At 44.4% G+C, this 23,601-nt stretch overlaps 1 protein-coding gene across 6 annotated transcripts in view; it reads right to left on the reverse strand.

Annotated features, from left to right (window-relative positions):
* Positions 1 to 262: 262 nt before the first annotated feature.
* SMOC1 (SPARC related modular calcium binding 1) overlaps positions 263 to 23,601 on the reverse strand; it is a 155,995-nt gene continuing 132,656 nt past the window's right edge. For 3 of the 6 annotated variants that reach the window (XM_040067492.2, XM_040067493.2, XM_040067491.2), the window contains exons 10-13: positions 22,815 to 22,920; positions 12,164 to 12,411; positions 5,410 to 5,460; positions 263 to 3,676 (exon numbers count right to left, since the gene is read on the reverse strand). In XM_040067492.2, the coding sequence (XP_039923426.1) occupies positions 3,660 to 3,676; positions 5,410 to 5,460; positions 12,164 to 12,411; positions 22,815 to 22,920 (422 nt within the window). In that variant the 3' untranslated portion in view covers positions 263 to 3,659. The remainder of the gene's footprint in view (positions 3,677 to 5,409; positions 5,461 to 12,163; positions 12,412 to 22,814; positions 22,921 to 23,601) is intronic. The other 3 variants (XM_040067489.2, XM_040067488.2, XM_040067490.2) reach the window with 3 other exon arrangements.

The following is a 23,601-nucleotide window of genomic DNA, read 5'->3' on the forward strand; positions in this document are numbered from 1 at the left end:
GGGAGACTGTGCTACGAGATCCCACGCCCCACCTTCTGCAATCTTCGCTACACTCCTGCTTCACAGCCTTTCTAAGCAGGCTGCGCAGATTCGGACAGCTGCCATCAAACCACAGAGATGCAATCTCTGGAGCTTGTTTTAATTCTGCCTGGAGGCTTACACACAGGAGAGAAACATCACTGACCTCCAAACCAAATCATAGACTGACACTTGACTCTGCAAGGAGCAGCACTGTAGGAGTAACTGGAAATCAAGATTCAACAAGTAACCACCACAACACACTGGAGCAAAAGTTATCTATTTTATTACAAAACCAAAACCAAACGGATGCCTTTCAGTTTAACAAATTTGCCACAGGCAGAAATGTGCTGGGTAAGTTCAATATAAACTCAGGCCATGGAAAGCAGTGCCTTCACACAAATGAATCCCATTGTAATGCAATTTCCTACAACGCACTATGCCCTTGGAAGATGAGCAAGAAAGGAAATTTTTTTACTTCTGGCAGGACAAACAGATTGACTTGCACTGTTGAGTCCTGGTTCTCTTCTCGGTCCCAGCCATTTTCAGCTGTCATTCAAAGTAGAGCTGGAGAGGCCCAGGAGGACTTGAAGGATGAGGAGACACATGCCCAGGGTCTGCTTTCAGACACAATACTGACACTCACTGTGTCCCAGCTTCAGAAGGATGCTACTACTGATGCAAGGCAAAGCAGAAGATTGCTTACAACCACCAGGTAAGGACAGTGCAGCCTAGCAGCCAGGTGGACTGGCAATAAAACCAAGAGGGGAAGTAGGCAGCTGAGGCACTGCTCTCATCTGATGAGTACAGGCTGTTGGACAGCTCATAGCGTGGGCTGTGTGAATCAGGACAAGTATGGTCTGCACAATCCTCCAACAGAAACCCAGAACAAGTAACCTGACCTCTACCTGGACTTTACACAGTCATGCTTGGTTGGGCCTTCCATGACAATGCACAAGTGTTGCCGGAAGCTGCTCAGAGACCCACGCAAATTCAGCAAGTCAGGATGCAGAGAGAATTGTCTTGTGACAGGGGAAAGCAATGTAATGCCTGGTCCCCAATCCATCTGTAAAGTCAGCCCTGGCCTAGCAACAGGAAATCCCTCAAATACCAAAGTTAACCAACAGCCACCCCTTGCTTGCCTTCCATGAAGAACTGACCCAATTTTAGTTGCAAACCACATGAATTCTTGCCTTTTGGAGGGGAAGGACACAAGGATGAGAAAAAGGAGGTCAGCAGAAGGATTTATGTAAAAAGCAGGAGTGGTGACTGGCTGGTTTATTTCCAGAAGATGCAGTGAGTTTTAGCAGCTCCACAGTTCCCCCACAATCTTATGGAGCATTGCCTAGCTCCAGTGCTTGGCTGATAGAATTCCTAGAGGCATCCAATTGTTTCTGCTGGATATAATTATACATTAAAAAAATCCCCGACCAAACAAAGAAAAACCCCACCCCCAAAAAAACCCAAACCAACAAACACCAACCAACCCAGCAGCCAGAACTTTTAATTCCTAAAACTAGAATATTAAAAAGGAGAGGGTTTTTTTATACAGTTGGTTTCATTCTTGACTCCCTACAATAGGATTCGTGAGTGTGACATGGACTTTTCTAACTATACACTAAACCAAATTATTTCAACACACAAAAGATGTGCCCAGGGCATTAAAAAACAACAAAACAAAAAACCCAAAACAAAACAAAAGAGAAGCAGCAGTCAAGAAGGTGGGAGCCTGCAGGCCAAAAAAGCACAAACATTGTGTGTGAGAAACTGTGAAGATCCAGCAGCAGGATCAGCTCTTGCTAAAGAGATGACTTCTTTATATTATGATGGTACGATATATAGTTCAGATATTACCAGAGGTGTTTTCAACCATGCCACATGTTTTAATTAGCTCAAATATACTTCCCAAAGGAAGAGTTATTACCAAGTTATTTATAGAAAGGCTTGTTAGTTTTTCTTTTATTTAATTTTCCATTTTGTCAACAAGCACTAACTTACTGCATCAGGACACTTCTTTTGGTGATGTATTTATCCCATGCTATTGTCATGATGACATAACAGAGTGAAGATGCTGTGTTGTATCATCTTTTACCAAAGCAACAGAGCCTTGAGGGATGAGTCCAGCCTCTACAGCAATTTATTGCTGTTGCAAGTAATTGTTGGTGTGATCTCATATTAGCATGTCATTTCATCACCTTCACTACAGTTTCTTCTAACAGGTTCTTGGTCCAGAGATAAGTGGCAGAAGGATCACCAGGTCTGAAGTGGGAGGCCACTCAGAAGAGGCGAGTGCTGCCAGTGGTTGGAAATACACAAAGCAAAACACTGCGTGTCCCATCACATTCTGCCCAAATCTAGGATTGCTATTATGGGCACACCTGCCAAAGAAACAACTTTGGTAAAACTGCTAGTGGTTGATACAGCCCCAGTGTCACAGTACCCAGGAAGTACTGGCAACAGCAAATCAGGCGAAGTGCACAGGCACACCACTGTGCAGGAGGAGAACTTGTATTCACAACCACCAGGGACAAGAAGAGTCACTGCTGACAGACCTTCACCAGTGAGCATGGCCCAAGCTGTACTGTTGAAACATAAGTAAAGTAGACTCTTGGGGACCAGCAGCACAACTGCGTCTGTCTGCACTGACAAGTATCTTCTTTGCTCTTCAGCAAAGCACAAGGCAGGCTAATGCTGCTTTTAGCAGGCTTCTCAAAATGTTTATTGCCCTACAGCATACAGATGAACACTTTGTCAGAGTGGAAGATGCAAGACTTCCCTCTACTGACTCTACAAGGCCTGTGGCTCCCACATCCTTCCTACAGCTTTAGATTCCAGAGGCATGGCACATCTTTGCTAAGCGTGTTATCTGAGCATGAATAGCAATGCATTTGTATTTAATTTATGCCCAACTTGCAACAGGTGCACAAACTACTTCTGCACATCCCTAATACAACCCTTTTCTATCTCTACTTTAAGCAGTTTTGCACCAATACTTATATGAAATCTGTGCTCTTGAAAGCCCAATTGCCTGAGTTGCAGAGAGCTTTATGGTAAGAAAAGGGGATCAGCTGCTCTCAAGAAGCATTTGGTATCTGGGGCACTGTGTGCACATCTGCAAGAGCAATTCATGGTGATACACCGGCTCCTTTCTGCATGGAGGTGCTGTTAAGGCTAGCCACTGAATTATAGTTTGGTGGCAGAAATGAATGCATTACTATAATCCATTAAATGCAAAGTGTCCCTCTAACCCTAATGGCCTTCAAAAGCAAAGGGAGGAACAGAACAGTGACTCCTATCCCTGTACAAGACAACTGTACAATTTACATATATATTTATATACAGTATATAAAATTCTTTGAGTCCAAGTGAACTCAATTTTACATCATCAGTAGCTGTTCCAATTCTAAAAAGTCATGATACTGCTTCCCTCCACTTTCCAAAGTATTAGATAATGGCATTGAAAAGCAATTAAAAACCCAAACCAATTTTTTAAAAGTGCAAACATTCTGGGTGCCACTTCTGCTACACTGGATGTTGCTACACTGGATGCTTGCTCACAAGCAGCAAGGTGTCTGTCCGCCTGTCACTGGATCTTTTCTTCCTTTGGGTCAGCTCCTGCCTTCCCTTCTTGTCTTCTGCTGCTACACCAGGCGACCTACTGAAAGAGCAGGGTGGGGTGGGCAAGGAGGGAAAAACAGAACAGAAGCAGGACAAGTAAGGGAAAAAGGCAAATTAAAACAGAAAGAAATCTGACTGATAAAGATCCAGTATAGCCTCTGCTGAAGCCATGGCCCCGTGGAACCTGAAATCCCAGAAGTACACTGAGGCTGAAAACAACCAGGGGCTAATGAAACAGCCTTGCTGGAAAAAGCATTGAATGAGTCACATGGAGCCTGAGGAACTGACATATTTTTAAACACAAAACACCACTTTCCCCCCCTCCTTGGAAGTGGGCATGCAGTCTAGGGAAATAACTGGTACAACATCTCTTGCTCTGCTGTTCTGCTTGGCACAGCTGATGCAGAAACCCACTGCTGCCAGGCTGCCCTGCCACCATCTCCCCATCAGCCACAGTCGGCTGCCTCCTTCTCCAGCAGACAAGCAGGTCTTGGAGGAGACCTGTCTTCAGAAAGTTTTTGTTAAGCCCCTCACCAAAGGTTCTTAAAGAACCAGAGCTCTTATGGGATCAGAGCTAGAGCTGTGTGGATTAATTACAGGTGAAAACATGCTAATAAGACAGCAAAGTAGGGATTTGATTTTCAAAGAGGGGAAAGGTTACCTCACTGGGAGGAAAGGCCTCACTGGGATCAGTGCTGATCAACATGCCCTGCCACAGGGGGCAAATATTGTCAAATGCAAAATTATTTCAGGTAGCCATATTTGCAATCAATTGCACAGCTCTACACAAGATGCCTGCAGTGCTCAATGACCAGCTCATAAAAACAGCAGGTTGTTCTCCATGTCTGATAGTGCAATGCAGCGCGGGAGCATTGCACTACACTATCACACCTGTCCTACACTGAGCACTTAGAGTGACAAGGAAGAGGCTGAAGCCACAGCAATTGTTCAAATGCCTCTGCTCAGCTTTTAGCAGCAGGCAAAAATCAAGTACATACTCAGAATGGAGGACACACCAGGAAACATCACGTCATCAATGTACAAGGTGTAGTTGATCTTTATCTTCAGTTCTCTGTTCAGCCCATCTCACCAGGACCAGATACATTCCCCAGAAAGGTAAGGAGGACAGCAAGAGGTATAGGAAGACTTCTGGCATTAAACAAATGCACAGCCCAGGTCTCCTCAACACAAAATGTAGTCCAACCAGACATATGTAGGACAGCTATAGAACAAGTGGCAAAAGATACAGGCATAGGAGAACTTCTCACTACTTCCTACAATCCAAAATGAGAAGTGCCCAACAAAACCATGAAGCAGCAAGTCTAAAAGCAAAGCAAATTATGTTGTTCATGCCTGATGAAACGGTCCATGTGATTCAATGCCACAAAATACAGGTGAGAACAGACCTTTACCATGATAGAGAAGAGTCTTCACGGGAACTTGTCCATGGAGTAATGTAAACACAACAAATCACCTAAATTATTGCTTGATAGGAGAAGGAAGAGTAGGATAGGAGAGCCATCATCCCACAGCTGCTTTATCCTATTCAAATTTCTTAGCAACATATAATCTGTTCCAGCAAAAGACATAGAGCTGGACTTTGAAATGATGCAATGGAGCTGCATGTTGGTTTATTTATGCCTCTTAAGAACAACTTTGGTTTCCAGCTGTTTCTGTATTACTGTTCATGAACATAGGAGAACAGGGGAGAATGAATTTTGCAATACGTGCTTATCACAGGAAAAAAAGAAAACATTTTGACAGGATACTCACTGAAAGGGTTAAGGCCTTGTCTTTTTCCATTGGGCAAACTGCTCAGGCTACCTGTAAAAGCCAAGAACCACATTAAAGGAAGTAAATTCCACAGCATGACAAAGGAGCCTTCCCTTGTCTGCTGCCAGAGAGCAGCACCCCCTCTGAGCATGCTCACAGCAAGTCCTGCCAACAGGATTCCCATGCAAGAGTCTAACCAAAGTGCCTGAGATGAGAGATGTTAAATACCTGGTGTTGTAGTAGCCGAATATCATGAAATCCAGAGGTATTGCGGGGGCAAGAAACAACAGTCACAAGGTTAAACTGATCAGTGGAAGGAGAAAGAAGAAAGGAAGGATGCAAGTAATATCATGAAGTTTCCCCAAGCAAGCAAAATAATGCCATGTAGAGAGGGAGCAGCCAGAAGAGAGTGAAGATACAGGCAATACAGACAGCCCAGGTTTGTTAAATCTTTCACTTGAATCAAACAAACAAGTACCTAAAATCAAAGACCTGAACTTATACCTGGCAGAAGGGCAGAGCTGTGACTGGGTTATAACAGGCACACACACCCTACACCAGATGGAGCTCATGGCAAGGGCCTCTGCACTGGGTACAGCAGCTCAGGGATTACAGGAGCTGTCAAAAATATGTCACACTTCCTGTGAGCTGCTTCCTCTGATTTCAGAGGAGGGATTAGCTGAAAATGGGAGTTCCTACTCCCGGCAGCAGTAAGCCTGTTGCCACCCTCTACTCCAGCCTATGACTTTGATTTGTGCATGCACATGACCTGACTGCACAGCTTACTCTGCACATCAAGTACTCTGTTGCACATGCTGCTCTGCACCTGCAGGAACAAGATAGGCAGAAGCTCAGAGGGCAGGGGTGGGGTGCAGGAAGCCCCAAGGGCCAGGAGGCTGGGCTGTAAGATGGGAACGGAGCTGCTGGGAAGAAAAAGCCAGGGGGAGAAAAAGGTGGTACTGGCCAAGGCTGAAATGGGTCACAAAGCACAGCCTGTTGTCTTTAGAGAACATTACTAAGAGAAACTGTGTGAGCACAGTAAGTTATTCCAAGGCCCTGAACACCAGCCCAGTACCAGGCACCCGCCCTGCTGGGATCAGCAGAACCACGGCTTGCTGATGCCCATGTGTCAAACGCGGCTCTGCTGCCATGGGCAGAGGCTCCGCTGCCAGGGCCAGAGGATCTGCCCAGGCTGGCTGGCACTCGCAGCCTGGGCCTTTCATGGGGGGCTGCCAGGGCCCCAGGGGGCACTGCCAGCCTGTGCATCACTGCTCTGGCTGGCAGCCTGGGGAAGCCAGAGGGCATCCGAAAGAACCCTCCCGCCTTTAACAGCCAGCGCAGGTGAGCCGGCAGCACAGTGCTGTGCATGAGCACCACCCACCTTTGCAAAGAGCTGAGTGAGCTCTGTCTGTCTTTGGAAAGAGGCAGGGAGCCCTGGGCCGGTGTGTGCAGGAGGCAGGAGCATCCCTCCCTGCCATGGCCGTGTGGGCACTGGGGCTCATCCCCTGCTGCCCTGGGGGCACAGAGCACCGCCTTCAGCTGCCTGCCTGCCATACAAACCAGGGCAGCCATGTGTACCTGCCGAAGGCAAAACCCTGCCACAACAACACTGCACTGCTGACACAGAAGAGAGGAAGGAATATGGCAGGAGGTGACTGTGGGTTACTATCAAACAGCTGGGAAGTCCTTGGGCATTATGTTTGGCATCGTTTGGCAAGTTTCATGAAGCAGAGTATTTGCTCATCCTCACAAGTACACTGTCTTGGATAACAGCTCTAGTCACACTGGATTAGGCCAGGTGTCTTTCAAAAGAAAACGCCCCAAGGAAACCCCAGCAGCTTTTTATAGGAAATTATTATTCCTCAGACATACTGAGCAAACCTTTCACCTTCTGGGGAGAGAAACAGCCTTGTGTTCTCAATACAATACTGATGTCCTGATTATACTATCACTAACTCTTGTCAAGATGAAATGCAAACTATAGAACCTCTACAAAGCTCCAAAGGGGAGTACCTGAACAAGACAAACAAAACCAAGCACTGGACCAGTGCAGCTCCTTTGATTCTAAGCTAATAGCTATTAAATGTACTTTGAAATTCCTTTTTAATACAGCCATTACTTGGTTACAGTTTTCTCATAGCCACTCAGACTGTTATTTTCTATCACCATTGGCCCAGGTGACTGCTCTTTGCCACCTTCTCCCCACAGAGGCTTGTACAGTAATGATATAGACCAAGTCATTCCCAGCCTCCCAAGCATATCTGAAGATAGCAATAAGAAAGGTCCAAAGCATCACTGAATGAAATCTGATATTCAGATTGTCTGTCTACCTTTCCTTCTTCCTGTAATATTTCCTCAGATTCAGTAGAAAGTGACATTCTGTTTAATTACACACACATACACTTTTTAATTAAGATATTTCGATCTTGTTTCTGGACTGTGCTCTTGGTGGCTGGGTTCCACCTCATTCATCTCATGGCCTGTGAAGCACGCCCAACACCTACCATCTGACAAGCTCTTGAATAGCAAAGCAATCACAGGATCTGAGCTGGCAAAAGGGAACTTCCCCTCAGCTGGCAGAGGGACATTGCTGCTTATTCCCTCAGCTCCTGTTTGGGCAGACACAAAATGCTGACTTTGTCTTCTGAACTTGGAAGAATATAGAAGTAAAACTCAACTCCAACATTTTGCAGCCAGCACAACTACCACAAGCCTCACTCAGATCTACAGCCCTCCTCTCCAACATCACTGGACTCCAATTAATCTTGGGTCCAGTAACTTTCCAGCAAAGCTTTACAATGCATGTCTACCTCCTCTCAAGGATCCTTCCTTTTGACTAATGCAGAGAGATAAATTTGCTCTTTGATCACGGATGATTCCCCCCTTAACTCAGGCTGTGCAGACCATGCTAAGGAATGCTAACTTTTAACAGGCTGTAAATCAGTCTATTTTCCTTCCACAATTCCTCAGTCTTAGATCAAGTGATGGCAAAGACTGTTTCTGGCATACTCCAAGCTAAAAGCCCTGCCTGCCTGTTCTGCCCCAATTTAGGAAGCCATTTGCAGGCTTCTGCAAACATTCAAAGGCTGACTCTTATGTGGCTACTCCATTCTGAGATCCAAGAATGGCATTTTTCCATGTAAATGGCCCCTGATAAAAACAAGTCTGGTTTAAAGAGAGGGATAAGAGCTGTGCAAAGTGGCCACCAGACCTAGCAGATTTGCCAGCAGCTTTTTGGGTCACCATAAAGATGGAAAAGAGGAAAGGTTTCTGATAGACTGGGCAGCTATTTTCCTCACTGGAGAACCACTGGTTGGCAGTACCCACGTGTTAGGTTACCACAGATATGAAGAGATTGCTGAGGAAGGGAAGACAGGCACAACTATGCATCTTAAACAGATTTAATTCTAAGCTGGAAAGAGCATCCCAAATACTACAAAATTTGTATTATATATGTTTTATTTTCAAAACCATTATAAGTGTTCAATTGTTCAACTGGCCTAGCAAGAGGCATACTCACCTGGAATGATGACCCACTTCATGTTAGTCCTTATGCTACTGGACACCCAAACAGGATTTGGAATATCTGAGCTAAGTTCACTTGTAATAAAGTATAAAAAGGTTGCCTCCCTGCAACCCCTCCTCATCCAAGCTAGACCAGAAGAACTTTTCAAACAAAGCTTTTGTTGAAACAGAAACATTTCCATGAAAAGTTTTGTTTTCATCTGACATCATCAGTTTTCAACTGAAAGTACATCATCAAAAAGGTTTCCAGCTAGCTCTTGGCTTGAACCCACAGTGACCTCAGCCCCAGCAAATCTTTGGAGGCCATGGTACAGAGGAAGACAGCAAAATACAGGGACTGACTACATGCACCTATGATCAGGAAAGTTAGAGAAGGGGTAAGATTGCAGAATCATAGAATGATTTGGGTTGGAAGGCACCTTAAAGTTCACCTCTTTCCAACCCCCTACGATGGGCAAGGACACCTCTCACTAAACCAAGCTACTCAGGGCTCCAGTCTGGCCCTGAACACTTACAGTAATGGGGTATCCACAGCTTCTCTGGGCAACCTGTTCCAGCCCTCACCACTCTCACAGTCAAGAAGTTTTTACTCATACCTACTTTGAACCTACTCTCTTGCAGTTTGGAGTTATTCCCCCTCATCCTGTCACTCTGTGCTCTTGTAAAAAGTTGCTCTCCCTCCTTCTTATAGGCTCCCTTCAGGTACTGGAAAGCCACAATTGTGGAAAGACACAATTACATCACCTCAAGCCTTCTCTTACACTCTTACAATGAACAATCCCAGTTCTCTCTGCCTTCCCTCACAGAAGTGCTCTGTCCCTCTAATCATCTTGGGGGCCCTCCTCTGGACTCACTCCAGCAGGTCCTTGTCCTTCCTGTGCTGGCACCCAGAGCTGGATGCAGCCCTGCAGGTGGGGTCTCAGCAGAGCAGAGCAGAGGGGCAGAATCCCCTCCCTCCCCTGCTGCCCACGCTGCTCTGGATGCAGCCCAGGACACATTTGGCTCCCTGGGCTGGGAGTGCCCATGGCTGGATCATGTCCAGCCTCTCACCCTCCAGCACCCCCAAGTCCCTCCGGGCAGGGCTGCTCTGATCTGTTCATCCATAGCCTGTGTTAATATTGGGGATTGCTCTGAACCAGGTGCAGGACCTTGCCCTTGGTTGTCTGAAAACTCATGAGATTAGATCCCCATGAGCTTCTCCAGGTCTCTCTTGATGGCACCTCATAATTTAGGTATGACAACTGCACCACTCAGCTTGGTGTTACCTGCTAATTTGCTGAGGGTGCACTCAATCCCACTGTCTGTGTCATTAATGAAGATATTAAATAACACTGGTCCAGTATGAACCCTACTTATTAAAGGGATACCACTTGTCCCTGATGTCCATCAGAACTCTAAGCTCTGGATGTGACCATCCAACCAATTCCTTATCCACCTAATAATCCAACCATCTCCCTCCTGTCTAGAGAGGATTTGCAGGGGACCATGTCAAAGGCAAAGATACTAACTGTTTTTAAATTTAGCAGTTCTTATGAATAGGAAGCATAGAAAACATGTAATCTACCACCTCACAACTTCACGACTTCTTAAAGAAGATCCATTACAAACTCGCTAACTGCACCTCTGGAGCACTCTGCGTCAGTTCTTTCTTCCATGTTAGTACCTGCACTCTGCCCCCTCACTGCTTTTTTGTCCTTAACATCCTTTAACTTAACCCTTTATCTTTCATCTTCAAGGCTTATCAGGTATGTAGTAGGTAGGTGGAGCTGTATGACAGAACAAGATCAGAGCCCCTTTTTAGACCACAGTCCTGTCCTCATAAAACAGAAGAAACCATGAAAGGTCAAGGCTGTGTTCTCAGCAAACAGTTGGACAATCAGGCACTCACAACATCTTCCTGCTTTCTTTCCCCTTCACATGGGCTCAAAGTTTCACATTTTCTTTCTTCTCTCCCTTCGATTTTTTCCCCTTCCATAAACTAATTTTTGAACAGTCACTTGGCCAGGGCAGCAGATTCCAGGGAGTCTTATTCCAGGCCAAATAGCAATAAAATTCATTTGGCACATTCGTCTTATTGGGAAGGTAATAAAATTAAGGATTGCTGTTTTGGTTTGTCATTCCTCAGTAAGGTACTGAGGACTAAAAAAACACCTCCACAGGGCTAGGAAGCTGAATGCTTCTCACAGCTGACAAGTCATGCTATATGCTTATTTATGGAAATTAAGATGATTGCAAAACACCTAGAAAATGCAACTTCCCAACACCCAAATGTACTGACTCCCTTCCCACTCGTGCTAAACCTGAGAAAAGGACTAAGGAAAGATTAAGATGGGAGGGAAAAAAGCCACCCTTCCCAACGACCGTGACACTTATAACAACAGCTGTCGGCACAGCCAAAACACCTGCACAGGAGATTAGTCCCCTAGAATCTCCCTGTTTGCCCTCTCTTGCCAAGCAAGTCTGCCCACAGTCAAGAATGACTGATAATTATTGAATTTGAACAGTTTCAATTCCTAAAATTTCCAAAAATATCCGTTTGGTTTGGGTTCCAATAGATGATGAGGAGAAGATGAAAAAAGGAAGAAAAGTCAGGAGGGTGGATTGACTGCTCAGACACTAACCAGAAAGGAAAATAGGTTATTCACATGCTTTATTTCTCCCCCAATCTCAAAGTACAATTTAAGTACAATTTAAGAAAAAGGGCAACAGTGCAGCCCTGTGCTTTCTTTCTGAGTTGTTCTCTTTGTATCATCTCCTCTCCTGCATGCTGAATTTAGCAATGAAAATAAATATTATTTCTGTTAGTAAACAGGGTCTCCAGAGAAGGACTGGGTCTATGCTGGCTCATACATCATCCAACCTGCATGGCTGAGACAAGAGAATCTTGTTAGCAGGGTATTCAGAAGGGACCTGGTCTTAACTAGAGTTTCCAAGGACTTCAACGGTACAAGCAGAGCTCTGACCAAGAACTCTCATCTGTTGTCCTGTTTCTGTATAGTGCTTAGCACAGAGGTCTATGATAAGGCATAGAAGATGGAGCCATGGCACAAGTAACAAACTACATTTGTATGGCAGTGCACCAGTCCTGCTCATTTGCTCACACAAAGTGTGGCACTCTTGAAACAGCTGGGAGAAAACAGATTTCTGAATTTACTGTAACTCTGTTTTTATTTGTCATGTTTGTTTGTCAGTTTTTACTGTCATGCAATGAGGAAGAAAAGGCACTCACCTCCTTCTTTGCTGACTCCCAAACACCCTTTCAGCTCCTGAAGCGAGATTGACTTGTCCTTGTTGAGGTCACAGTAGTCAGTGAAACGCCGGGCACATTTCTTGGGCTTGGCTTTCTTCTTCACATAACGTTTGAAAGGCTTTAGCTCCCGCTTGTTGATGTCATTGCTGCTGTTGTTGTCCAGCTGGCTGAAATACCAGTGTACCACTCTCTCCTCCAGTGTGTGGCTGGGGTCTGGCTCAGAGAACCTGGAACAGAGGAAGCACAGGCCCCCAAAAAGGGAGTGCTCTCACCAACACTGTCAAGCACATGCTGAGGAGCAAGAGCTGCTCATCGAATCAGGCAAGTGCTATGCCGTGTTCAAAGTAAGCAAAAAACACAGGTCTTTCAATTTCCTCCTTTTAGCTGGGCTCCTTTGAGATAGGTGAATTTTTTCTAAAAATGTCCTTTAGCATTAACAAGTGAATTGTCAAGAGAATCTTGGAGTCTCATACCCTCAGTAGCTCTGGTTCTCCTCACATCAGTTGCTGAACCTCTACCTAATCCCAGAACGATCCTCATTAGAGGGCAAGAGACAATCTCCCTGGTCCTTTTGACCCTCAGGCTCCCCTTCAAACTACCAGCAAGAGAGCCATCAGTGTCAGCTGCCACGGTAGTTTCTCTGACAGTAACATCTAAACTTCAGAAAGGGAATAAATTAATTTAATGGAAGACACATTCATTATTTGAAAATGTCCTTGGCAAGATACAATATTCTCTCTGCATGTGTTTATATAATCTGAACTCCTCTGCTGTATTTTCAGCATTTTTCATGCTTTCCACATAGCTGATTGACACATAAGAGTTCCATAGCAGATAAACATCACAAATCCATTAAAAGCAGTACTACAGAGCTGGCAACTTCAGTTTGTTTCATTTCTTAATCATTGTGATATTACAAGTTTGATGCTATTTGACTCACATTTTCTTTCTGTAGACAACAACAAAATCAGAGAGGAAGAGAAGAAAAAAAGGAACAGCAACAGCTATAGACACACAAATATAGAATGCTGCCTTTCAGCATCATGCCATCACTGAACAGGCATACCATTGTCATACCATTTCCACAGTGTCTGGTGCTCTGCAGCAGTAGTGGGAAAGGGGGTTATCCCTCAGGGATACTGAGAACCAGGGAAGAAACTCTTTCTAAGCTAGTCTGTCTTTTCTCCATATGATGAGCATGCCAACAGAGAAAGCTGAAAAGATGCTGGAAGGAGGCTGAGACCTGAACCTTTTTTTCCTTCCAAGAATAAAGCATTTTAGTGCATGGAAATTAGTGGATAGGTAGTCAGACATGCTGCACTGGCACTGATTGCTCTGACTTATTCCAGGAGACATATCCAGCTGCTGCACAAATTCCTTCCCCAGGAAGGAGAGGGGAACAGTTGCCTGCTGCAGGCAGCCAGATTCTGATGTGAGTTTGGGGCATTCTAGCTGATGGAGAAATACAAACCCAAGTACCCTATAAAATGCTCTCAAAGGCTGCCATTGACCTTGTTTCAAGAAAATAGTAGGATCTATACTTATATGGTCCCTGAATTTTTTTTGTTGGGAACTAGGATAGAGAAAATTCTTTTGACTTTCTGGTGTGACCAGTTTTGCCCTTAAAATGCAGCTACGGAGACTGAAAATACCCCCTCACACACACTACCCCGATGGTCAATTAAATCATTAGTGAGGGGGAATCTGCAGCATGCAGTTTAGGTGGAGAACTGAGATCCTCATTAACCTTTTCCAATGGCTTTTACAAATGAGGATAGAAATTAGAAAGGTAGCCCCTATCCAGAGATATTTGAATCCTTGCAACAAGTAAACACACAGAGTACAAAGAGGCAGATAAACTGCATAACATTTTTCTCAGGGTTTTACTTGAAACTATTGCCTTCATTTAATTCTTAACTGAGAGGCAGGCTGGCATTCAGTCACAGCATCTGGTCAATGTACAATACGATAAACACTGTGCAGGAGGAAGAAGGGATTAGCAATAAGTCTGGCTTACTTTGGGGAGCCAAAATACCAGGTAAGCACCAGGAATCACCTCTAGACAAGCAAAAACTGCAAAACTCCCCCCAGGAAGTTAAGGGCGTGTCCTGATTTTCTAAACTGTATGCAATGACCAGGATGACTGGACAGAACAGAAACACGTCCTGTGTCTTGTTTTTATGACATTTATTAACATAGCTATTGGCCTCTCTCCCTTTTGGAAAGAAGCTGGATGTCATTTGAAGACTAGCATGTTTCCAACAGCCTCAGAGGACTTCTGTATTGTCAGGGGCAATACTCTGCCTTTGCTGAAATAGAATAATAAAACCTGAGCTTTTGCATGTGAGATTCCCCTTGTTCACACCTTGGCTTGACCTCCTTTACTGAAGGCCCACAACTAGAGAGGCAGAAATGGAGAAAATAGCAGAGCATCTTAGAACCAACAGCAGAAAGACAACAGACAAGAGCTTCTCACTACCCACTGAAGAGGCACTCAGAAGCAGGATTTTAAAGTGCCTCTTTTCCAGGGGCACAACAAAGAGGAGCTCTTATGAGTTATCAAGAAAGGCAACATGGCTCTCTTCAGCACTTCCACAAAGAAAATGAGGGACATTCACTGGCGAATACAAATACACTGACTCATGAGGTGACAATAAATCAATCTTTGCCATTACAAACATGCTGAGAGCTCATGTTGAAAACTGCAGCATGCTAATAGAGCTAAAAGGAATTAGTTTAATGGCTTTGACTTTAGGAAAAAGGAAGATACAGCCATTTCTGAGTTTTTACCACTTTCTTTTGGCTGGCTTAGCACGATTGCAGTTCCTGAGATGGTTGGTTGCCTGCCATCTCTGGTTATCATCCAGAACCCCGGCACAGGAAGCATCCCCATCATCTCAGGGCAGCCATATCTCCCTGGCTTGTGAAATTCCATGATTCACTACAGAAGGATGAAGTAACAATACCATATATAACTACCCTGACTTTGACGGCTGCCCATGAAACATGAATTAATGCAGCTACACAGCACTGCTAGGCCACCTAGCTTCGCAGATGTGCCATGGCACCAGCTGTGCCTGCCAGGTCAGCTCAGACAAATCTGGGGCGCTAACTGCCCTGCAAGCACAGACTTGGCACTGTGCCAGGGGATTGTCCCTCCATTTCCTCCCCATACTATTTCAAGAGAGGGTCATCTCTCATTCAGACCATAAAGGAATCAGAAAAACCAAGACAGAACCAAGCTGTCCTGTACATTCTCTTTTTTTGTTTTTTTTGATCACACTAAAACCCACTGAATTCCAGTACCTGGCTTCAGTGCTGTAGCAGCTTTGTAAGACACAGTAAGAAAAGATACTATCAAAATGAAGATAGCCTTCTCATGTTGACTGCATTACACTTTCCTGCCTAACTGTTCCTCTTTAGCACTCTGTGGCAAAACATTCAGTCCCAAAGAATGAACACTAGGGAAGAAAGCAGGTCTTTGTAAGCTGATTTTCCAAATGTAACCTGCTGTTGCTGGACTGCTTTAGTACACAAGCCAGCGAGTTTAGCTCAATTAGGCAGCATAAGCCCACCAATATTCCGACAATGAAGAAAAGCATGCATGGTCTGTCATTAACAGCCTAAGACAGCAAACCAGCTCTTAGCTTTCTTAAAAGTTTGTTGGCATGAAGTATAGAGTCTTCTCCAACTAGGCTTTTGCTCCTCTGTCTGTAAAATGTTCTAAGAGCTGCCTCATAGCAGAACATTTACTTCTTAGGCAGCTTATGCTTGGAGATATGTGTGTTAAGGTACTGCAACTTTTAACAACGCTATTGTCCAGATGAGGCACATTTCCACAGAATACCTTCACATCATCTGGTGTCACTGAAGAACACAAAGAGGCTGTGCAAAACCATGGGCGTACACTTTTGTAAGCTGCACTGAATGCTGGATCAGCGAACGACTGCCAAAATATCAAAAAGCAGCTTGAATACACACTGTGCATGCAATCTGTAATGCTTCTTCAGCCCTCGAGGCTCCTTGAGAGAAAGGAGCAGTTAGTTCAGTGTGGTGGAGCAGGGAAGAAGGGGAGAAATATAGGATAAAGTATACAAGAGCAGCAAATGTGAGACATGACTCCCATACAGAACCATGTACAGTGTGCAATCACATTATGCTCCATAGAACTGTGCCGTCAAACTATAGCATGTGCCACTAAATTTTACTAAATAAATTGAAGTCCTTTCCTACCAAAGCTGGTTCTTTGCCCCCTGAACACTTTCAGCCCCCCTGCACAGGCTGCATGGATCCACAGCACTGTTGCAGTGACATAAAATCCTAATACAAATTACTGCTCGGACAGAAAGCAAGGTTGCAATCTCTGAAGTATCCATCAGGTACCTGTTTGCAGGCTTAGAAAATCTATCCTTTTGTACTACGAACTTTATGTAGCAACATTAGCAGCTGAGGCAGAAGGATGGAAGGGCAGTAAGATCAGCCCATCATCTAGCTGGACTGCAGAGTCTATAAACCAGAGGGACCTATTCCAGGATGAAAGAACACTGATGGACGGGAAGCTGGTATCAAATGCTACAGAGTGAAAAAATAAATTATTCCAGCTTTCATTCCCAACACACACACAAGGTGTGTTTGTGGTCAGGAGGTCTAAAGGAGTTAAAGCTGTAAGTTTCTATGACTTGTAAATATTTTGCAAGGATACCTTGCTTGGTGCTGCTGCTGAATGAAGAAGGGCTGGAGAGTGACTGACCCCTCCAGTCAATGTCCATGACAGCACTGATAATGTCCACCCAAGTGCCAGCACTAAGCAGTGGAAAGCAATGAGTTTAGCAAACTGAGGTAAAATTCAAAATTGTTCTTGCTCTGCTTCCACTTCCTACTCCCATTTTGTTATTCTTTGCAGTTGCCTAAAATTAAAGTCTGTAACAGAGGAACATGGTTTGAATCAGAGAGGATTACTATAACGGAATTGCAAAAGGATCTTGTATTTGTTTTATTATTCCTCCTTCCCTGTAGCCAAGGAATCAAGAAGCCAACAAAAAACTAAGCTGTGTTCAGACTAAACAAAAGGGTACTACATAGTCCAAATTCGTTATGGGAAACGCACAATTCCTCTACAGTTAAAACTTATCTCTCCTATTACAGGCCAGTTTCTTTCTCTCGCCAGGCTAAGTTGTATATGAAACATTACCCTGAAAACAATTTTTCTAAAGATAGTAAGATAAATACTTCAGGAGGTTAAAAAGATCACCTCCCTTCACTCCTCATTGACTGTTCAAAGACCCTTCTCTTACATGAACTCTCCTGTATCTTTAATTAGGCTAGAACTTCCATAAGAGGACAAGAGAAGTTAGTATCCAACTTCAATTGAAATGCAAGAGGAGTTGAGCATCAACTTCCCTGAACTGTTTAAAAGTGTCAATCTTTATTACAACGTGGATTGGCTTCGGAACACCCTGGATATGTGCTGAGCTGCGCTTGCCTGCCTCAAACTGCTCAACTAGAACATGAAAAGGAACCTCAGGGCCATTTTCTGGAGTATGTTTTGGGGTTATTACATGGGGAATAATTGGCAACTTTAAATTAAGGGATTGATAGCTGCTGTGTTACGTGGTAAGGGAGGCTGTTGTAAACTGCCCGTTTACCTAGAATTCAACAGAGCAGTGATATTTTTGCTGATAGTGTAGCAAGCCATAATGCACACATTTGGGCAACTAAAACTCATTTCTGAATTGGCAGGGACCAAAGAGAATTTCTCAGATATGGGAAACCCAAGCTGAGATTCCCTTTGATCTAGTTTAGTTTAGGCCCTGTGTAATATGACTATATCAGAATTAGACAAAACATTAAAATGTAGTAAAGCTAAGTCTAAATTTTTAAGTTCTGTTCCTATTATATAGTAATCACTTATGAACAATTTCAGCAATGATTTTTTTTTCCAGTAAGGATACCAAGTAATGGCTAACAAAACAATTCCCTACAAGTGCTCCCTTAATTACTTTGAAAACATAGAGTAGATGTGCCTTGGAGTTATTACATAAACTTAAAATTAAGAATGAATTTTACCAGAGACTTTCTGTTTCAAAACTCCAAATGAAGTCTGTTTGGCTATTATGCTGTAATATAAACCAGGGCCGTGATGAAGGGAAATTCTCATCCTATTTACATTATTGTAAAGCAAGAGTAACTCAATTAAAGTCAATAGCTTTGAACTTCCTTAAACAAGACAAGACTTATAAGGGATTACAAGGTTGTTTTAAGCATGCCCAGTTAAAAAAATAAAAAATCTAATCAGTTTTTGCTTACATGGCCTGCAAGAATCCAAGCTGCCTCACTTTGCTGCTGCTAGATTGTTTTGGGGGGCAACTTAGCACAGCTCTATGTAGTATTTCAAATGCCAATCTCTAATTTCTCCCCATGCTTCTCCCTAATCACCCCACTCCCTACTCTCTGTTCCCCACACCCCCCAAAAATAAATTAAAAAAAAGCTAAAATGGATATTAATTGCAAAGACACTTAGCAAATACAGTTTTCATTCACGTATCCAGATTCAGACTGAAGGCAGCAGGGTAATCTAATCTGATTTCCTATATATCGTACCCACACAATGTGAATCAAATTATTCTTGGGACCATAAGTCAGGTTTGACTAAAGCAAGTCTTTTTGAAACACATCTAAGCTCTAAGATGAAAGTCCTAGAGAGAGGCAATCAATAACGTCCCTCATGATTTCACTCTGGCTTAGAATTGCCCTGGCTTTAAAGAAATTTTGATCACAAGTTTGTTTATATTCAGTTAATCATGTTCTACCCTGCTAGACTTAAGAGCCTGCAGAGCCTTTGTCCCTGTAGAGATAACTCAGATTTAACAAAATCAACTTCTAACCCTTTTTTTTTTTTTTTTTTTTTTTTCTTTCACCTTAAGGAAGCCTGAACTCCTTAAGACTCTCACTGTTAAGCTTTTTTAGTCCTTGACACTTTGGAAAGGCTCTTCTCTGCCTTTGGTCCTTTATTTTAATATTGATATTAAAGATGCATACTGTACGCCTGTATCATCTCTCTGCTGCCATAGAGAAACAGGAATACTTCATACATGGGGCTCCTCTGTTTGGTTAAAATATATGGGACAATATAGAGTTGACATGGAGGTACAGCTGGCTGTTTGCCTGGCCTGCCTCCTGCATCAGGTGTAAGCTTTGCTGGGGATATGTTAAAAATTTAGCTTGGATAATGGGATGCATTTGCTCAAAATCTAAAAAACGCCTAGGAGTATGAAATGCTGAATGCTGAAAGGAGCAAAAAGAGGAAAGCTACAGTGTGTGTTTGAGTACAGAACCTGGTTTGCCATCATGACGGCATCAAGATGAAGAGCTCCCAATAGTGGTGCTTGTATTACAAATAAGAAAACTGACATTAAAACTGACATGACTGATATCAAGAAATATCAGGTAGCCAGATCTCTAGCTTTTCTTTGAAACATGAACTTCTCAGTAAATCTGGGCCAGAGAGATACAGGATAAGCGCTGTCATAAATGCAGTTATTTTGTTAGTTGTAAAGGCTGAAAATTAATTAAGCATATAACTAACCCAACAGGTAAAATATCCCTTCATCTTGGAAAAAACTTTCACTGACAGTGCCAAAGTCAAGTTAGGTCAGCTAAACAGTTTCAGACATACACAGAATCATAAAATTGTTAATTGGAAGACACCTCCAATAGAATTGGAAAAGACCTCCAAGATCATCCAGCCCACCTGTCAACCCAGCATCATCACCATGTTCACCACTAAACCACGTCTTCAAATTCCACATCTGCACATTTTTTTTAACTCTTCCAGGGCTGGTGATTCTACCATTTCCCTGGGCAGTCTGTTCCAATCCTTGACAACCATTTCTGTGAAAGTTTTTCCTCATATCTAGCCTAAATCTCCCTTGGCACAACCTGAGGCCATTTCTTTTCATCCTGTGACTTGGTACCTGGGAGAAGCAACCAACCTCCACCTCACTAGATCCTCCTTTCTGGTGGTAGGGAGAAATAAGGTCCCCCCTGAGCCTCCTTTTTTTCCCAGCTAAACACCCCCAGCTCCCTCAGCTGCTCCTCACAGAACTTACTCTCCACACCCTTCCCCAGCTCTGTTGCCCTTCTCTGGACCTGCTCCAGCCCCTCAATGTCCTTCTTGTACTGATGGGCCCAGAACAGGACACAGGATTTGCGGTGTGGCCTCACCAGTGCCGAGTACCGGGGGACAATCACTGCCCTGTCCTGCTGGCCATGCTCTTGCTGATCCAGGCCAGGATGCCACTGGCCTTCTTGGCCACCTGGGCACACACTGGCTCATGTTCAGCTGCTGTCACCAGCACCCCCAGGTCCTTTCCTGCCGGGCAGCTTTCCAGCCACTCTTCCCCCAGCTTAAAGCACTGCCTGGGGCTGTTGTGACCCAAGTGCAGGACCTGGCGTTTCACCTTACTGCAGCTCATATGATTTGCCACAGCCCATTGATCCAGCCTGTCCAGATCCCTCTTGCCCTTCCCCAAGTCAACACTCCCACACAACATGGTGTCATTTGCAAACTTGATAAGTGGGCACTCAATCCCCTTGTCCAGGTTGTTGAAGATGATATTAAATAGGGCTGGCTCCAATACTGAGTCCTGGGAAACAACACTTGTGACTAGCCACCAACCACTGTCTCAGTCCAGCCATTTTTTACCCAGCAAAGAATACACCTGTTCACACCATCAGAAACCAATTCCTGATGAGAGAATTCAAGATATTCCTCACCTTGGGACTCTTGGAAAGCAGAACTCACTGCACAGAGACAGCGTCCTAACTCCACAAACCCATATGAAAGAGGTATTGATAAAAAAATTTATATAAATATCAAAAATTCCCTGAAATTACTTTAAAAAAATAAAAATGGTCCCATCACGGCCTATTGGGTTGGAAAAGCTTGACGCACGTCCTTGGGGTACACATTTAGGCTAGCTGAGGCTTATGGAAAATTAAACCTGAGCACTTATCTGAATTTAATCATGGTTGTGGGAGGCAGAGTATTTGGGTGGTAGCAGTTTTTTGCCTTACCAAGGACAGCCTGCTAAAAGATTTAATTTTCCCCTCGCAATTGGGCTGCTGACATTGGAGTGGAAAATAAATCAATGTGGCGACTGTGTGAAGAGCTGGGCAGTGAAAAATTCCACCAGAAAGACCTCTATTGAAAGCTGAGAAATACACAAAGCTTGGGGAACATTAGGAAGCAAGCCTGCTGCTTTATAGAAGTGCAGTGGGGGCATACATCTCTGGTCTCTACAACATTGGTTTATATTAAGCTTTATTTTAAGAGTGATGATTACATTGGCTGTGTTTCAGTCCCAGTGCCAAAGATGCCAAATAAATATCAAATATTCTCCAGGGCTTCCCACCACTCCTACCCGCTGCATTTGAACCATGCAAATTAGACAGAACTGACATTGGAATGCTTAAGTCTGGGAGAGAACTATGTATTTCCCATCCTTGGGGCATTTTTCATCCTGTTTATATGAATACAGACGTGCCGGGCACACAGCACTAATTCATCGGGTTACAGAATATTCAGCAGGCAGGCACACATACAAGTCACTGCCCTGATTTGTAAGGTCTAAATGTGAAGTTAAAACCATAGGAATTCACAAGTAGTCCATACTGAAGCCAAGCGACACAGCCATGCCACCCAGGACCTTGAATAGTCTTGACTAGTTAAAAGATGGCACTGATTCCTTCTCCATTATGGAAGAGGAAAGCAGGGGATCAACATTACTGTCAACACATTGGAGGAATACCCATAGAAGAAACACATGTGCACAGGCACTTCCATCTCCAGACCCCTATGAACATGAGCACATGAGTCATTGTGACATCCCTGCAAGCTGCCCCAGCACTGGCTCCTTTTATAGTCAGGCAAATCCAGAACCACAGAAGCCTTGCCTAGCTGAGGCAGCGTAGCACTTTGGAAATCCACCACGGTTCATTCTCAATGGCCTGTCCCGAGGAAGCGCTGCCGGGATCTGCTGTTATCAAGCAGGAGGGGGAGACAGAGCCTCAGCTTTCCTCCAGTTCCCCAGGAACGCAGACTTCGGCCCACCTCTTGCAACAGGCCTGACCTGTTGCTCCTTCCAAAAGGGGTGGACACACAGCTGGTCAGAAGGGAGGGCCATGAAAAACAGCTCCTCTCCTCATCGGCAGGCTGGCTGCAGCTTCACAGCAAAGCCACAGCGCTGGTCCTGCCAAGAATTTGGTTCACATTCTTCACTCTCTGTGGTAGCCACTAGGCCACACGGTCTCCTTCAATCCATTTGCATTTTATTAGGTCTTTTCATGCACCAAGGGACAAAAGAACAAGCTACTTCCTCCCACTGAGCTCTCATTTCACACTTCAAATGGGCTATACTAACCTTTATGGTGGAGCAGCTGCCAGGGAGGAGGGGCGGGAGGAGGCAAGCAGCGCTAGGATGACAGGACAAAGCAGCCTCAGATCCTCTCCCAGCAACCCAGAGGAACCCAAACCAGTCAGAGCAACACCTTTCCCGCCTGTGCCCACCTCAGGGGCACCCAGAGCTCTGCAGCCACCTGGGTGGCATTCAGCCGTGCTTTGTGGACTCACCTCCCACCCCCAGTAGGTGCTGCTGAGTTAATAGCCTGTACCATGTCCGTAGTCAGAGCATCAAGTAAGCTGGTAATAAATTCAACTTTCTTCCCTTCTGGGCAGCCTGCAGAAAGAAAAGAGGAGGTTTAATGCAAGAACACACAGGCTTAGACTCCTACACCAATTCAGCAAGGATCAGTCAGAACCTCCTTTGTTTTTAAGACAGCAACAACCATCAGCAGAGTCCCTAAGGAAAGGCAGAAGAATCCCTCAGTGGGTTTCTCTGTGTGGCAATTTGTCCTGCAGCTTTTGTCCAGGCACATGCAGGGTCATCAACAATATCTGGCAGAAAGACTGTGTGGTTAGCTTTATGGTCTCACCCAGTTCTCTACTAGCAAAACAGCAGGGATGTGCTGGAAGTGCCTGGCAGACAGGAGTTCCCATGGTGACACTTGCAGAGAAGTTTACAAAACAATTCATTACCTCCTGGATCATCTTCTGAGGCAAATGTGGCTGTTCTGAGGCCCTAATTGACAGATTAAAGTATCCCAGAGCACAAGGCAAGGTCTGCTGCTTGCACTCTCCTTTTCAGGCACCGAAAGCATTGTCTGCCAGCACCTACCACAATAATTCATTCTTCGCATGCTCGCTCTACGTAGGAAATACGTCAAACTGAGTTAGCATGTAGTAGTCATCCCCAGTTACTGCTGGCTTAAGCAGGACAAAAAGGGCTGAAGATGAGCTTGGTAACCATTTCCATTACTTAGTGCTGAGGCTGTCTAGTTCCCCACCATCATAACCACAG

The sequence above is a fragment of the Hirundo rustica genome, chromosome 6, assembly GCF_015227805.2.
Source record: "Hirundo rustica isolate bHirRus1 chromosome 6, bHirRus1.pri.v3, whole genome shotgun sequence".
NCBI classification, from domain to species: Eukaryota; Metazoa; Chordata; class Aves; order Passeriformes; family Hirundinidae; genus Hirundo; species Hirundo rustica.